General features: G+C 36.1%; 1 protein-coding gene across 10 annotated transcripts in view; it reads right to left on the minus strand.

Annotated features, from left to right (window-relative positions):
• The window catches only part of DST (dystonin), a 273,488-nt gene that overhangs the window by 32,936 nt on the left and 223,577 nt on the right, over positions 1–16,975 (minus strand). For all 10 annotated transcript variants that reach the window (XM_041477345.1, XM_041477347.1, XM_041477354.1 and 7 more), the window contains 10 exons: positions 14,786–14,989; positions 11,732–11,963; positions 11,159–11,385; positions 10,373–10,495; positions 9,533–9,634; positions 7,349–7,450; positions 6,293–6,466; positions 5,363–5,518; positions 2,975–3,172; positions 2,355–2,483 (listed from right to left, as the gene is read on the minus strand). In XM_041477345.1, the coding sequence (XP_041333279.1) occupies positions 2,355–2,483; positions 2,975–3,172; positions 5,363–5,518; positions 6,293–6,466; positions 7,349–7,450; positions 9,533–9,634; positions 10,373–10,495; positions 11,159–11,385; positions 11,732–11,963; positions 14,786–14,989 (1,647 nt within the window). The remainder of the gene's footprint in view (positions 1–2,354; positions 2,484–2,974; positions 3,173–5,362; positions 5,519–6,292; positions 6,467–7,348; positions 7,451–9,532; positions 9,635–10,372; positions 10,496–11,158; positions 11,386–11,731; positions 11,964–14,785; positions 14,990–16,975) is intronic.

Raw genomic sequence — 16,975 nt, forward strand, 5'->3', positions numbered from 1 at the left:
AACGACATGTTTTACCTGTAAACTACTCTAATGATTATGCTTTTTTAATAATGTTAAAGGTAACCTGGCAAAAGTCTGGGAGCTCCCATGCATATGTCTGACTCAAAAAGACATATTCAGTATTGGTAACAGACAAATCAAAATGTACCAACAAAGCTGCTGCAGACTCACAAATGAGGAACATCTTCACAAGGAGACAAATAAGTGGCTTGCAAATAAGAAGAAAAGTACTTTTTCCTCTGATTCTCAGGACAAGAGCCCAAACCAAACATTATTTTGGGATTAAGGGATACTGTACACAGGGCTGTACCTGACCACGCAGGAGGGCAAAGCAAGAAGCAGGCTCATTCATGAGCTTAAGATTTTGACAAAACAGAAAACTTGTTTTCTTACTGAGAACTAAGGAAAGTGGTGTCCCCATGTCTGCTTCCTCCTACTACTTCAGGAAGAAACTGAAACAATGATTGTTTTAAGAAAAGGAGAGGGATGGTCTGAGCAGCACTGGGATAGCTAAAAAGGTGTCTTTTAAGCCCCTTTCCTACTGGTATCCTGTAATGTCTCTTCATGTCTTTTGTTTTCCTGGAGCTGCTTTCACTGGAAATGCAGCCCAATCCCAACTCCATTTGTGAACCAATTATGGTTGAGGTTCATTTATTCATATCTTTTATTCATATCTAGGGAAACAGGCTTTATACTAAAGAACATGGTTCACAACATTACTTCCAAAGAGGAACTAATCAAAATGTAGTGTAAAATTTTCTCCTTCAGTTTCATATCAGTAATTAATACAGCTGGCTCTAATCACTTAGAGCCCAGTTTGAATTTGGAATGTAGTAGACAACATGACAAGTGGCCTCAACATTTCAGAAAAAATAAATAAATAAAGAGAGAAAGAGAAATTTAACACATATCTGCACATGTGTACTAAGGTTTAACCAAAAGGAAATCAAGTTCTCTGCTGTAAGGGTTGATGGCAAGTCAGTGCCTGCAGACGGCCACCAGGAGAGTAACATTCTGCTAAAATGTACATGTACAGTTAGAGAGGGATTGTGCATCTACAGTGCATATTACTGGGGACAGTCAGACTTGTTCTGACTAGAACATTGAATTTAAGGCCCTTTAACCAAGGGTCCTTTAGCTAAGGGCCTTTGTAAGCATAGGAATTTGCATAGCAAAGAATGTACTAAAAGAAAATCCTGAAGCTTTCCATGGAAAATTTTTGCATCTTGATCTAAGTGCAGGATGAAAAAAGGAAAGATCACCACTGACTTTCAGGGAATCATGAGTCCACTCTCACAGGGGGAAAAACATCCACCTCCTATTTTTTCCCCTTTTTTGTTTTTCCTTTATGACAAAATGAAAAGGATTATAGGGATTTAAAAACACAGGAGTATTCGTGTTTGGATCTAGTTTCCTTTCTTAACTGATTTTAAAACTGTAAATTAGTTTCCCTATCAATTATACATACTGGAAATTTTTGAGGACAAAAAGAAGGGGAAAAAAGTGCCTCATGTTGGTAAGCAATGATCTTTATCATAATTAAAAAAAAGATCTGATTTTTAATATGACAATTCAGCATTCTAACTGGAAGTGTCAGGTCAGGCATATTCCAGTTCAAGGACAGTTCAGTAAGTATCACTGTTACATCTGAGCCAGGAATTCAGAGGTTCAGATCACCAGATCTGGGCTTATATCCTGGCCTAATAGCACATCATGATTTTACACAAATGGAACAGTAAGAACCACCTTCCTTAGAGGCAAGAGATCAAGTTTAAGTGTCTTTTTTTAAACTCTATGGTTCTATGGGAGCAGAGAAATCCACAGAACGTTTCTTAAAAGAGAAAGAAAGGGAATAATTCAGGCATCCTGGTCAGCTTGCCATTTCTAATCAAAGCACAGCCTCTACAAGCCAGTAGTCCTTCTTACTTCTATGCTAATGATGACTTTACTGTCAGCTTTGGTTAGATAAAGGAATAAAGGATCAAGTCTCTGAAGTCAAGGTTCAGTCAATGTGGACCATTTTTAGGTTCATCTCCAAACTTTAGAAAAATCACAGATTTAGTTATGGGGTCAGAAGGGAAAAGAAGAATAGGAATTAGCAAACATCTTTTGTAAAGATGCAAAAGTTGTTTTATTTGTCTCAACACTAATAATGGTTCAGCTTTGGGCACGTCCCAACAGGCTACTAAACTACACTGTAAATAACAGTGTTGTTTTGAAGGCTATTAAATTTCTTGAAGACACTGTACAGACCTAGTGATATATAGAACACACTCTGTATTTACAAAAAACACTCTTAAAAGATAGTTAGCCCTGAAATGCAATTTGCAAAGCATTCTAATACTGATACTTACCATATGTGCATTAAGCTGCTCTCTTGCTGTTTCTGGTAAGCCTCCAACAGGTTTTGATGCCAACAGCTGACGTTCAGTGTCTGTCAGCCATTGCTGCAGATCCTCAACTTCACCATGGAAACCTTGAGCCTAAATTATACCACATCATTTTAGAGTTAACTTAAATGTTCTCCATTACAATACCAGCTCAGATGTATAAGCATATTGGCAACTGGTTTAATCAGATATTTGTAATAATCAAAGGAAATTAAAGAAGAAGAAAGAAATAAAGGAAAAAGGAAACAAACAAACTAGCTCAATTCAATCTAAAGGACAAAAAACCATAGAAATCATAAAAGCAGTCAAAATAACTACTGTGAGACCAATGTTTTCACAGAACAATATACCTGTACAGAAATTTCACCCTTTACAAACATGTAGACCCAAAGGTGAAGTCTTATATCAGCACTGTAAGGGACAATGTCCAGCTGTGGAAGATACAGCTGGATTCAAACTTTCTCCAGATTCAGGAGCGTCATAATAGTTTTGATTTAGGCCAACTTCTAATACATGTATCTGTGTATTTAATGTAAAAGACACTTTTTCTGAATTATCTCTATATTTGATCATTTCCTGTTCACCTGGATCAAAGCACTATCCAGCTGCTGTTTCCTTTGCTCTGTTTTTTCCAACAAGTTCTGCCAACGCTGATTCAGGAGTTCCAGCTTGCTCCGTAAATTACTTGCTTCTTCAACAGCACTTGATTCAATCAGGTCATTTCCTGCTTTTTTAACAGCTTCCACCGTAGACTGATGAGCAAAAACATCATTTTGTAGCACCTACAATTGCAACACAGCATGGTCATATCAGTAAGTTACTGAATGAAGGCAGTCACAGTGATTGAGCCAGTTGTAGTCTAAGGACAAGACAACAGTTAAAGATCAGCACAGGTTTCAGAAATTAAAGCTCCTAGACCTCTTCAATCAAATGCACTAACAATTCTGACAAAATACTGGTTTAATTTTATATCTTGGAAAAAAAAAATATATTCCTTCTGAAAGCACATACTTCTGAAATTATCAAAGGTTTCTAGTAGTGCTAGGGAATAATTGTTTCTTCACTTTTAAAATTTATTATATACTTTCCTCTAACAGGATTTTTCTTTGAACACTATGTGCCTGCTGTGCTATACAACAACCCAGCTGCCACAATGTCTTCTTGTGCATTTCATGGCTAAACTCCTTTCACATTATGTCAGGCTACCAGGACACTTGACCTGTGCTAAAAGCTGGGGGATGGTTGTGCTACTAACACCAAAAGACCTCCTCCATTTGCTGGAAAACCTCTTATCACCAACCACAGTAAAAACCATAAAAGGCAAAAGGTACATCTGGGGAAAAATTGCTGTTTTCAGAAGGATGGAGGGCAGGGCAAAAAAAGCTTTAATACAGAACAGAAAAAAAAAAAAAAATGGTTGGGAAGAGAATGGTAAACCCTATCTAAAAAATTCAAGTTTATGATTGCTATCTTCCATGGGGTCTGACTGAAACTCACCTCCATCGAAGTAGTAGCATATGGAAAAAATATAAAGCTAAATAAAAAGAAACTTAAAAATAAACTGCGTGGAGCACTATACAAAATAGCAAGTCACAAGTAGACCTTGAATACAAAATACACATCACATTTACTTTAATTCTTCTAAGCTAAGAACCAGATTATTTTATTTTCCTAACAGGGTGAAAAAAGGTATTCAAAGAAGCAGATGCATCTTATCCCTTCCTTCCTGCTGAGACTCACTAAGAGCAAGGTCTATTCTTTCCAAAGATATTCAAGAGGTGGATGTTTTTACAGGCTACCACAGGACGCACTACTGTGTGAACTTTCTAACCTATAAACTCTGTATTATGAAAAGGAAGTAGATTCATTCATGTGTTTGCTGAACTCCTTCAGCACAGACACAAATGATGTCTCGATGCCTCTTCACCAGTAAAACACTTCCGTTTGATAAGAATATAAAAGGCTTGTGGAGCAGAACCTGCTCTTGCAATTTTATTTACTTTGTTTTAAAAGGGTCTGTTTATAACAATAGTCACATTGGGTTTGTAGATACTGTATTCTGTTCAAGTTCCAACTGACCACCCAAATGCTTTCAGAAGCTGCATAGCTGCATTAACACAGACAAAGAAAATACTTTAATTATCTGTGTACTGTCAATTTCAATCATTTCTCTCAAAATCCAAAATGGACTGTGAGTGCTTTTTACATCATATGCAGGCCAAAAATTAAATGGCAGATTTAAAGGGAGAGGAATTATAAGGTTAGATTGAAATCTTCAAGCCTAGAAAGAACACATTGTTATGAAGAGCACAGAGCTACACACTGAAGCAGGGAAAATCTCTTACTCCTAGAAGATGTTCTAAAAATAGAGGCATAGTAGAATCATTCTTCCATGGGCTTCAAAATAACAATGATCAGTAAAAATACTAAAACAAACAAACAAAAAACTCTTAACCCTATATTGCAAGTAACACAGAGAAAAAGATGGGAGTTTGCACAGATTTTTGGAGAAGCATTTTCCATCTTAGCTGAACCCAACTGACACACAATTTTGCAGAATTCAGAACAAATCATTATTTTCTGAGAGGGAAGAAAGAACCAAAGATATGCAAGAGTCACGCAGTTTGTGAGATATGGCTTAAACAGCACTAATCAAGGAGTTAATTGCTTCAGGGAGGTTCAGGCTTTGAATTCCCTAGGTCAAAGAAAGGTGATTAGAGGTGGAGTCAAGGGTAAGCTGTTTATTTCTGGCTAAAACCTATGCCACTTGCACAGCATATGCAAGAAAGGAAGGAATGTGGAGGAGTGAGAGGAAAGATATTACTTATTCTAAACCTTCAGTTCACCTATAATCTGCATCTTGAAAGTATATGTAGAGAATTATTTATCAAATGTGAAGTTTTACTAGAAGACTCATCCCTAAGATAAATATCAAAAGAACATTTCAGTTAATATTGTTTATAATTACATACATGATGTTTGGCAAGCTCAATTTCAATAGCCTTGGGGTCTCCACCCACGGGTTTCTGTTCATTCAGCAAGTCTTCTGTATGTGTCAGCCATGCCAGCAACTCATCCAGGGCATGCTGGAACTGCCCCAAGGCCAACAAGGCACCTTCCAGCTTGTGCTACAGTAAAAGTTAACAAGAAAATCATTTCACAATGCAATTGAATTGTCTTACATTACCATTAGTCACCATAATCCAGAGCAGAGTCCACACATAAAACAGAATAAAAACCAGGGAGGAACAGTTACGTTACCCAGTACAGGCAATGCTTTATAACTACAGCTGAGTTAGCAATTCCTCTGTAAAGCCCTGCATTCCAGGCTCAAATTCCTGGCCTCAGAAGAAGCCATACCAGACCAGAGTTAAGACTGAAGGCTCTTTCAGATGTATTAGTAGCTTTTTATCACTTAAAACATATTTTCAATATAAATGCAATTTGGTGCATTATCTCTTTAAAATCTTTTCTTTGTCATGAAATTATTCTGTTTAGAAAAAGTAATACACTTCAAAGGACTCTTTCATATCTCTCAGCTTGATAATTTAAGGAAATAACACCAAAATAGTTTAATATTAAGTTAATGGGATTTTATTCCATTGTTCAGTTCAGCAGGTACTATTACTTTTGCACATATAAACATGTTTTCAACTGCTACTTAAGACATCATCGAATAACCAAAATTAAATAATAATCATTCGACACAGTATTACAAAATTTGAAAAGATTTTTAAAAGTTTTAAAAACTCAACTAATTGTACAATTCAAATTCTATTATATTTAGGTTTTTTAGCATCCAAACAAAATGAATGTGTAAATTAATATAAGCACTATGCATAACAGAGTTTTTCACAAAAAACTAAGTAATTAATAAAGTCCCCACCTCCAAGCTTATTTACCTGTCTACTTATAATTTTGTCTTCTAGGCTGTCCCACAGTAGTCTGAGCTCTGAGAGAGGCTCTTGAACAGTGTGCTTGTCACTCTCTTGTATTGCCTTCTTTAGCAATAGTTCTGCCTGATGGTTCAGTCTTTCCATTTCTATCTGCTGCTGATAAGCTTCTGTCTTAAATTGCTATGGTAAATAGAAAAAGAATAGAAATAAATTAAACACAATTAATGATTACAAATCATAGAATGATTCTATGTTCTAGCTCTTGTGGCTGTGATGGTGATAATGCTATAAACTTCAAAAGGAATTACTCTTGAAAGGAAGTGAAAGGAAATTTTCTTTAGTAGAATACTCTCTTTAACATACAATTGGTGCAACAGTCCGAAGGCATCTTGTGTACATATGTTCTGAACTATGTAAGGTTAGGATTCATCTGAACTTACATCATAAAATACATAAAACAACCACACCCAACAAAATCTACAAGTGAGCAACAAAACCAAGAACCTTCTCTGATCTTCACATATCTCTGCTTTTTAAACATGGCATAACAGCATTCCAACATCAGGAGCATATTTGGTCACAAGTTCAGATCCATGCAGACAAGTTTCCAAGACTGGAATTTTGATTTTCACCTTACTCATATATTGGGAATGCCATGATCTGTGTGAGCATCTACATAAAGGCTCTAATGGCAGAAGCAAAGCCTTGGAGGCCTTCTCTCAGAGCCTCAAAGAAACTGTTCATGTTAGAAACCAAAAAACATAAAGTTCATAGCAGAAGAATCCTGCACATAATAACTTCATAGCTTTTGAAAGAGAATGAATGATACTACAACGGGTTTTGGGCTATCAGAAAAAATAAAATGTAGCCTAGCCAAAATTTGGAATAGATTTTTAAATTAAGTGTATTTTAAAACGACAAGTTTGATATTAAATATTTTAAAATTTTCATGCAAATTCTTCTTTACTAAAAATTGAAAATGAAAATTGTACTTGACTCTCAAAAAATACTACACAACAAAGGAAAATGGAAATATAAAGGAAATAAATTGGTAGTTCATACCTTAAGTTCTTCTGTTTGCTGCTTCACTGTCTCCAGATCTGTTCCAACTGGGGACATAGATGCTAACTTGCTGCCAGCAATGTCTACCCAGTCAAATAATGCCTGAAAATCACAGTATGCTATTTAAGTGCGAGCAGAGAAATGCCGTTGTTTTTGAAAGCTGTATTGAGTAAAATATCACAACTTTTCTTTTTTCCAGAGAAGCTATTGCTCTTCTCTTTCAAAGAAAAAAACTTTCCCAGCAAAACCTAGGTTTCTTTGTAATACAATAGAACAAATATCCATGTAACAGTTACAGGAGTGTACATTCTATTTTTCCAGAGAAGCTATTGCTCTTCTCTTTCAAAGAAAAAAACTTTCCCAGCAAAACCTAGGTTTCTTTGTAATACAATAGAACAAATATCCTTACAGGAGTGTACATTCTGCAATACTGGACTTCTATTAGCAGCAAGATTCTGCCAGAATTATTCATGCTCAATACCAATCTACTTCTTGTATTTACCCTTCAGGGGATTCATAAAAAAATCAGATTTTACACAAGACAAACTCTGTTCTACAGCTGTTTGGAGCGAAAATGGAAGGTGGTGAATAATACACCTTAAATGAGGATTACAAACTTGAAGAAAGCTATTTGTGTAAGGAACATGGAACTCCCTATTCAGTACATACTAAGCAGTGAAGAACCATAACTGAGCTAGAATGAATCTCTAAAGGATAATGCAGAGTGAGTTAAAAAAATTAAAAAAAAAAGTTATGTCTTCCCAGTTCTGATGCTTTGTGGGTATTCCTTTTGCTCCTGATACAATGCAGAACCTCAAAAATACTCTACATGGATTGAGAACATCTGCATAAATCTGAGTAATGGCACAAGGGAAAAAACACCTCCAACTAGACCCTTTTCCACCTGCCTGTGGTCTGTGGAGATACCATTGAGGAGAAATGCCTAGGACAACTTTTTGGAGCTGCTCAATGCTACATGGCTCCCTGAGAAAACGAGAACAATGTGCTCAAGAGGGTGAGACAGCTGCAGTTAACAATCTGTCCATAATACTTTCCATATTGTCTATTGAAATGAGTGTAAGCACTTAAATACAGTTCTTTCACAAAGTACCAAGCTTGTAGGATGTGCCATGTACAGCTACAGGAAATAGAAAGCACATAAACCAAATGGTGATGATTCTAATTGTCTAATCAACCTCTGCACAGTAGGAACACAGGAGAACACAGACAAAAATCCATAGTGATAGTGCACTACAAAACAGGCAAGTTGCATTATTATTAAGAGTGGTCTGCTGCTTGATCTGCACCAAATCCAGAAGTAATTGCCCTCAGTGTCATGTGAAATTTCAGTTTTAAAGATTTAATTAACCATGGAAGATGGTAATTCCACCAAGAACAAAGGAACAAAACCAAAACAAACAAACAAACAAGCAACTAAAAAAAACCCAACAGCACATACAGAGAAAAGATCATAGTTTCAAAGGATAGGTTGTGTTGGAGAGACCTTTAAAGGTCATCTAAAGTACAACCCCTCTTCTTCTCTAAACTTCATCAGTTCTGGGAAGCACAGTGTACAAGATATCAAACTGCTGGAACATTTGCCTACAGATTTAAAAAGGGAATCATCTTCTGAAGTATTGTGATAGGATAAATGATACTAAGAATAACAGTTTAGCAACATTATGTTAATGACATTTTTGCTTAAAATACTCAAACATTTTACTTATAAATAAGGTGGAATAAAATTCAAGTGCTTTAATTGTCTTCGACTCAGAGAAAATGGGCATACAGACCTGTACGCTGGTCCCTTCAGACCACAAAGATGTGTCACAACTTTAACCTGCCTTGACTATCACAAGAAAATGTGAGCAGAACTACTGTGAATGTGTGGTGCCAAAAAACCTCTGCTCTTATCAACAAACAAGGGGACATTAATATTGAATGTAAACACAGTGCAATTTATGGACATGAAGAAAACAACCCAACATACGCATTCTTTAATGCAAAAAAAATCCAACAAACCAACCCCAACCAATCTTGAGAAAAACCTCTCCTACTTAAGAAAACAGTCACTACAATCAGAGTGCAGTACTTGTCACCTACCTAATCCCATGACACTTTTTACTACAACCACATTAAAGCCCATTGACCAAAGGCTGGGTAAAGTATATCACATCATCTTACCTGTAGTCCATCTTGGTATTGAACAGCTGCCTGCATAGCTTCCCCAAGCTTATCCACACGCTCTTTCCATGTTTTGTTTAATGCATCCCAGGCAGAATTCAGCTGCAAGTAAACACAATTTACTCCAATAGACAAAAGAATTTTACTGCTATATAATGTGGATTTACTAACACTTCACTGATCAATAATACAAATAAACTAAGCACGACTAGTTCACATTTATTCCATATTAACACTCTTGTCCTCCCTATCACTGCCTAACTAATTTCTTTCAGAATTCAGTACAGGTTCTGAATTATAAAAGCTGTAAACTTCAATACTGATTGAGTATTTTTTATTACCAGAGATCGTACACTTAGTAGAGGAAATACTACTAAATCATTTGGAGATGCATCACCATAATGAAAATACCTTAAAAGAATCGTACATTGCTGAACACTGGAGAAATAAAAAGTACTTCACAGATATCGAAACAGGATAGTCTCAGTTAAGATGTCTCACTTGGCATGAAGAATACATATCCATAATTTATTCCGGCATTACTTTTTACAAGAAATAGTCACCTACATTATTAATTACTATTTTTAAAAGACCTGTCTTCTACAAAAGTTCCAAACCATAAATCAATGAAATAAAACAGTGTGCACATTATAATCTAACCTAATCTAATCTAAGATTTATTCACCCAAAAGGCAAATCTTACTTCACAAAGGCTTCAGTAGTGTCTCACTTTTGCCAGAAAATTTTTATTTTCAAAATTTGTTGGGGTCGTAGGGAATATACAAATTTCAGCTGAGCAAGCTATCACATAGCAGACCTAAGCATCTCTATCTCCCATACCTCATCTATACTCTTGTTGACAATAGGTTTGTCAGGCTCTCCACAAGCAGCTCTCAGCTCAGAGCCAAGGCTCACAACTGCTTCTAGTTCTTCTTGTAATCCATCAATTTCTTCTTTAGCAGCCTACAAAGAGAAAAAAATCCAATGCTACTAATACTAAATTTAATAACCTATGAACAACTTGCTTTCAAGACAGAACACAGCAGGATTCCACCTTTGTTTTCCTTCCAGTCACTTGGACTTAAAAAATAAGCATATCCCTTTGCAGTGTCAGATGAAATCAGCTGACATCAGTCTAAATTGTAACAATGGTTTATGATACCATTTTGCATGAGATAGAAAAAGTAAACAGGAAGTTTTAAATTAGATTTCTTTAATCAGAGTGTCTCCTTTGTCAGAGGTTATCATTCAACCTTCAAACATTTAACTATCAGTATAAATAATTACAGGCTTAGAGGATAATACATAGAGCATAATACATTTGTCCACCCTTCATTTAGATGTTACGTACTACTCGAGGAATCTCAAGTATGTACAACTTTTAAAAGTCTCAGTGAGATGGTTATTATGTACATATTTACAGACAAATAAGGAAATGTAATGACAAGCATATGTTGTATGCTCATTGCAGTTAAGTACTGATACATGTTATTAACTGTAGCCTCTTGAGATACCATTATTGAAAATTTCTACACAATTATCCCTCTTAGTCTTTACAAAATATTATCTTCTCCTCTGCATACCATAAATAAAGTACTTCAAATCAAGAAAATACTTTTGACTGACCTCTGCAGCTTCTTGCTGTTGCTTGACTACAGATGGGTCAACTCCAGGTCCCTCTAGTTCTCTAATGAAGTCTTGAGTATCTTTAATAGTAGCTACAAGAGCCATATGATCACACCAAAACTTTTCAGCTAGTTCCATTACATCCAACAGTTTGGCCTCTCTTTCCTCAGTCAAGGTCTGGATGTCCTCCCAAATTAGGACCATTTGGTCTAGTTTATCTTGAACAGCTAAACAACAAAGGAACTAGATTACTACCTTGGCAAACAATTCTTGGTCATAAATCTCTCTACAGTTCTACAGCAGAAACATATGTGTACATTTTAAAATTTAGACTAAAATATTTCTTTGCAGGACTCCTTATAATGTTAAGTGGAAACAAACACAATGGCCTTTAAAAATAAAATAAAGGTCATATCCACAATGAATTATTTTAAACAAATGCTTTGTTTTTATAAATCTTAAGCAGTTTCTCCAGGAGGACATTGCCCAGATTAGAGGTCATCAGAAATGAAGAATTTTATATTCTGCAGCTTACTGCATTTCTACTACATTAAAGTTTTCTCAGTCTATTACCTTTAGCAGACATATCCTTATCAGCGCCTTCTGAGCGAGCAATCATTTCCTCCCCTCTCTGTTTAAGTGTCTCATACACTGGCTGAAGTTTTTCCAGATCCACTGACACATTCTTATTTTCACTGATCTGCTCTTTTATCTTCTCAACCTCTGCCGAGATCGAAGGTGGCTGCCTCAGACGTTCAACTATGCGCTTCAGACTCTCGAGAGTTGGATCTATCTTGTCATGAAACTAGGAGGGTGGTACAGGACAGAAGGAAATGGTAGACAAATTAGAATATCTTTTTTAAAAAACCCAACACACTAAAAAATGGGATCTGAAATTACCTTGGAAAAAAGTACTTTACATCTCTATCCAACATATGTATGTGCAAATTGCAATACCTCCCTCTTTAATATCTGAATTACAAAAATAGCCCTGCAAAATGATAGGTTCTCTCAAATTCAAGAACTTTTCTATTAAGTTTGGGTTCACTCCTGAGACACTCCCTCTGAGAGTACTATACACATGGCAGAATCCACTTACATTTAGTCCTGTGAAACTCACGTAGTTTGTAGCTTTAAAGAGCTATGGATTTCTGACTTCATCATTTTAGAAAGATTTGTACTTTACTACTAAAAACATACATTTTCCTGTTAGGACCAACTACTGATATACCACCTCTGATTAAGGCTTTATACGTAAAAAAGACATTTGCAAATGTTTGCAAAAAGACATTTGTTAGTGGCTAGAAGGTGCTTGCTAGTGCAGTAAAGGTAAGTTACTTTCTGCAACTAAAAGCATACAACAGTGTACATATATATATCCTTCCATGTTTGACTGAGCCCAGGTAGGTGCTCAGAAACTCAATTACAGCTGTCTTAATGTGGTTCAGCCTTTGGGATAGGTCCAATGTTAGCCTTTATTATATGCTTTTGGATCCCTAGAGATTCCTAAATATCTTGCACCACCACGCGCCTTTCCAATTAAAGAAATCGATAAATTGTGGGTGCATTTAATGACTCTCCAGGATCTACAAAAAGCATTCCTGACAACACTTGGAAAAGATGCAAGAAAGAACTCAGCAAAACAAGATTACCTTATGTGAATAAATAGCTACATCCCTTCCATTCAAAGGAATATACACAGGCAATATAAATATAATTACTTTTTCCCACCATACAACCCACTTCACATCTGACTCTGTGACTAACAGTACAGGCCTCAGTGTTTTTGTTAGAAGTGTGAATATCATACACGCCAACAAAATGTGTTATGATAGTACCCTTCCCACATTCAAGACTTCCGAGAAACTGATTGTGGCAACAAAACCTAACGAAAGTGCTAAAACCTGAAATTAAATTGGCAATATCTGCATCTAATTTTAGGACACATATCACATTTTTAAGTTGTCAGTGCATTCAATGGGTCTCCTCGTACCAACTTCAACAAAGTGTTTTAGAACTTAAAAGGAAAAAAATGCAAGTCATTACAATCTCTCATTCTAGCTTCATACATTATGTCCTTCCTTTGATACACAGTGCAATTTAATATAATTTCAAACCTGAAGAGTTAAATAATTACTCTTCAAGGACTGTCTAGACAAACATTGACATAAACACCATAGTGCAGAGATCTGATAATACATATTCACATATCTTCATAAAAAACAATTTTATATAATTACATTCTGTGGGCATTCTAATGTTTTGCTTTGCCATCTGTGTATACATTTAGGTATACAAAATGAACCTTAAAGTATTGCATAAATAATTCAGTAATTTCTCAACATCTGATTATGTTCTAGGTGTTAGCAAAGAATGCATTTCTAATTCTTGCTTTCTGTACTTAGCCAGTACATGTTGATGTCTATCACATACAAAACAGGGACTCTAACACTAAGTAAATATCTTGATTTTCAAATTGACAGTTCCACATATAGGGAGGACTAAACATTTATGACAAATTAGAAGAGAGGATTTAAATAATCAGAAGTGTGAATAAGGAAGGTGTTTAGAAAGGCTAAAAGTTTAGACTGAAAGTTTAGTAAAAAAAAAAAAAAAAGTCTATAACACTTCAAAAGCAGGATGATACCTGACGTCATTTAGTTTTGCTTCACATTCTTAAACTCAGCTGCAGGGGCTAGGAATATGACATTCATTATAATGACCTGACAAAATTACTTAGAATGTAGAATTGTTAAGGTCTTCAAGGTGTATTTCTTTATTTAGTATTTAAGGACTAAGCAGAACATAGCTCTTATTTCCAGTGAAGAGGAAAAAAGGGGAATTTCCTATAAAAACAGCAGGATAGAACAAAGTACTTTTATTCAGGTTTTTGTATGGGTTTATGTACAAAGTTTCACTGAGTTCTTTTCTGAATCTGGGGTAGAGGAAAAAAATTCTGTGTGAATTAAATGACAATTAACCCATATTTAACAGCTGCTAGAACACAACACTTGACAATACTCTACTGAAGTTCATTTCATAGGCTGATGAAGGTAGAAGATCCAGGTTCTGTGGACTTGACCTGAGTTTTATGCTGATGACATTTTGTGAAGAGTAATACTTTCCTGTAACAGTTTCAGCACATTATGTTATATTTTTTGGAGACTGCAGCAAAAAGCCAATGCCATTACCACTGTAAAACTACCCACTAGCTTCACTGACAACTGTTAACTACAGCTGCTAATTTCTAGAAATAACTATACCCAAGTTAACTGATCAAAAATGACATCTGTTTACAAATGAAGCATCAGCTAGCAACAGACCAGTAAGAGAAAACAAAAGTGAAAATCAAATGCCACATTTTTAGACCACTAGTTTTACTTAAAAATTAAGCAGCTTTAACATTTTTCAGTGGCTGCACAGTCATAATACTGACCAATATATAAAATTATAACCCCTCAAGACACAGAAAAATCAATACCATTAGCAGTGACATGAACATTCACAGACCATTAGGTTGAAAAATCCAGACGAAACAGTAGCTTAGTCTTGACATAACCATGTAAGATGACAATGTGTATTTTTCCATTGAATGAACCCAATTATACTTCAAACCTTAATTGATACCTGGGTACACTGAGAAATGGCTTCATCCAGTGCCAGTGCTCGCTTTTTGACATCTTCCTTAATTTTACTGTAAAGGGTGTCAGCTGCCACATATTTCTCTTGGATAGAAAAGCCTTCTCCTGGGCTCAGCTCCAGCAACTGAGGCCCAGTTTTGTTCATCTTATCTATATGAGGCTTGTGCTCAGCAATCAGCTCACGCAGTTGCTATAACAAATGAAACAACTTATCAGTTTCTTATGCTTGCACCACCACATTACAACTGTCCACACTTCCAACACATCCAGCTGGCAAGAAATTCCAAACAAATACCTTTCGTCTTCATGTAAAGCAGAAATAAAGTTAATGACTGCTTTGCCAGTGATCATTCCTATTCCAACACAGAACTATGCAGGCATAAAACATCAGAACTAGAGACACACTGGAAACACTCTGGCAGGGCATATGATTACAGGCAAAATATAAGATGCTAATTATGCATATGATGCTAACAACAGACATTGCCCATCATATTTAGTACCCATAATGACAGAAAGGGCAGCAATATTCCAGACATGGGTGTAACACCACCACATATATACTTTTCATGTTGATATTGGTCACATGCTGCAAAGCCTTTCAGTCAAGAGCATTACAGAAAGAGGTACTAGCAATGCAAGAAAATTAATTCAAATTATCCTTGATTTAAGAACAGGAAACCAGCACAAGGGAGGGTCAAAGAAATCAAGTGAAAAGGGCAAAAGGACAAGCAAGGATGATCAGTAGAGACCTATCAACCTTGTTCATCCATCTCCCCTTCTGGCCACAAGACCCCTCTGTCTTTATAACAGCACTATTATTTAACTTACACAATGTTTAACATGTAATTAGTAAGTGCATTCTATTTGATCTCAGTTGTCTATTCCCTCTCATCATCCACCCCAGAAGCAAAAACTGTGCTGAAGACTGTGCAGGGGCTTGTGGAAGTGAAATGTCACAAGGTGTCTTCCAAGTTATCTAAGGATTTCAAATTTCTCTTGTTTGCACCCATAGAACTGACAAAAGTGAAAGGGTTTTGTTTGTGTGAGTAGTCCCATCCTTCCTTCATTTTATTTACTTTCTCATGTCACCCCTCACTTTTCAGAGAAGTCCCAGTTTTGTGAGGCATTGTCCCTCTCAGTGCTGTGAACTCCATGTTTCTATCCAATAGATCCAGCGCAGGAACACAAGAGGTATATGCACTGCTCCTCCCAGCTAAGAGTTTAAGTTCATGAAGACCCAGAAAAGAGCCTATATCAGTCTCAGTGTAAATAAGTTCTCCTCTCATTACTACAGTCCTTCCCTTAAAAAGGAATCCAGATGCTGGCTTTCTTCCTTGCTCCTCCCCATAAGAGGAGATGTTGAGACTGGGAAGACAATGACACAATTCTTCAGTCCCCCAATGACAAAAGAGAAAGGAAAATAACCCCCCTGACTCTAGCTACTTACTTTGAAAGTAACTTCATTTATACACCTTGCCATAAGAAAAATTATGTTGATTAGTTTAGAGGAGGGAAAGGAGATTATAAGAACAGCTTGAAAATTTTTAGAAAATAATTTTGTGTGGTTTACTTTTGAGCACAAAGAGATGACTTGACACAAGGCCACAAAAGTGCCCATTTCTGGGTCTAAACCTTATGCTAATACTCTGCCAACAGCTCATTTCAAACCAAACTAACTGCATGTTACTCACACAGAATCAACTCTATGAATTTCCCAACTTGGAACCAAGATAGTCATCAGTAAATACATCAGAACAGAAACATTAAGTTCTCATTCACATTTGAGAACTACCTTTTTTCCTTCTTATTCTTTTTAATAGAACAACAAATTATTTGGTCTTCTCCATGACCTACTATTGGGTAAACAATTCTAGCAAACAAGCGTTTCAGAGCAGATTACGTGTTAGAAGTGCCTGACATTAATCTTCAATTTAACAAACAAATCTCAGCTAATGGCATAGCCCGGGGAAAATGCAAAAATAGAAGCTCATCTGAAAGGCTTCTCATAGAAGCAGCATGATTAAAGTACATGAGGAACAATCCTGCAAGTAGAGCAAGCATGATATGGTTCATGGTGACTAATCAAGGTAGCTTGTAAAGCTTATGTTATATAGCTAGTCTTAACAGAACATGTTTGTTCATTCTGGACATAATAGGAAGACAAATGAGTGAA

Source organism: Pyrgilauda ruficollis, unplaced genomic scaffold (genome assembly GCF_017590135.1).
Source record: "Pyrgilauda ruficollis isolate IOZ18807 unplaced genomic scaffold, ASM1759013v1 scaffold40, whole genome shotgun sequence".
Classification (NCBI taxonomy): Eukaryota; Metazoa; Chordata; class Aves; order Passeriformes; family Passeridae; genus Pyrgilauda; species Pyrgilauda ruficollis.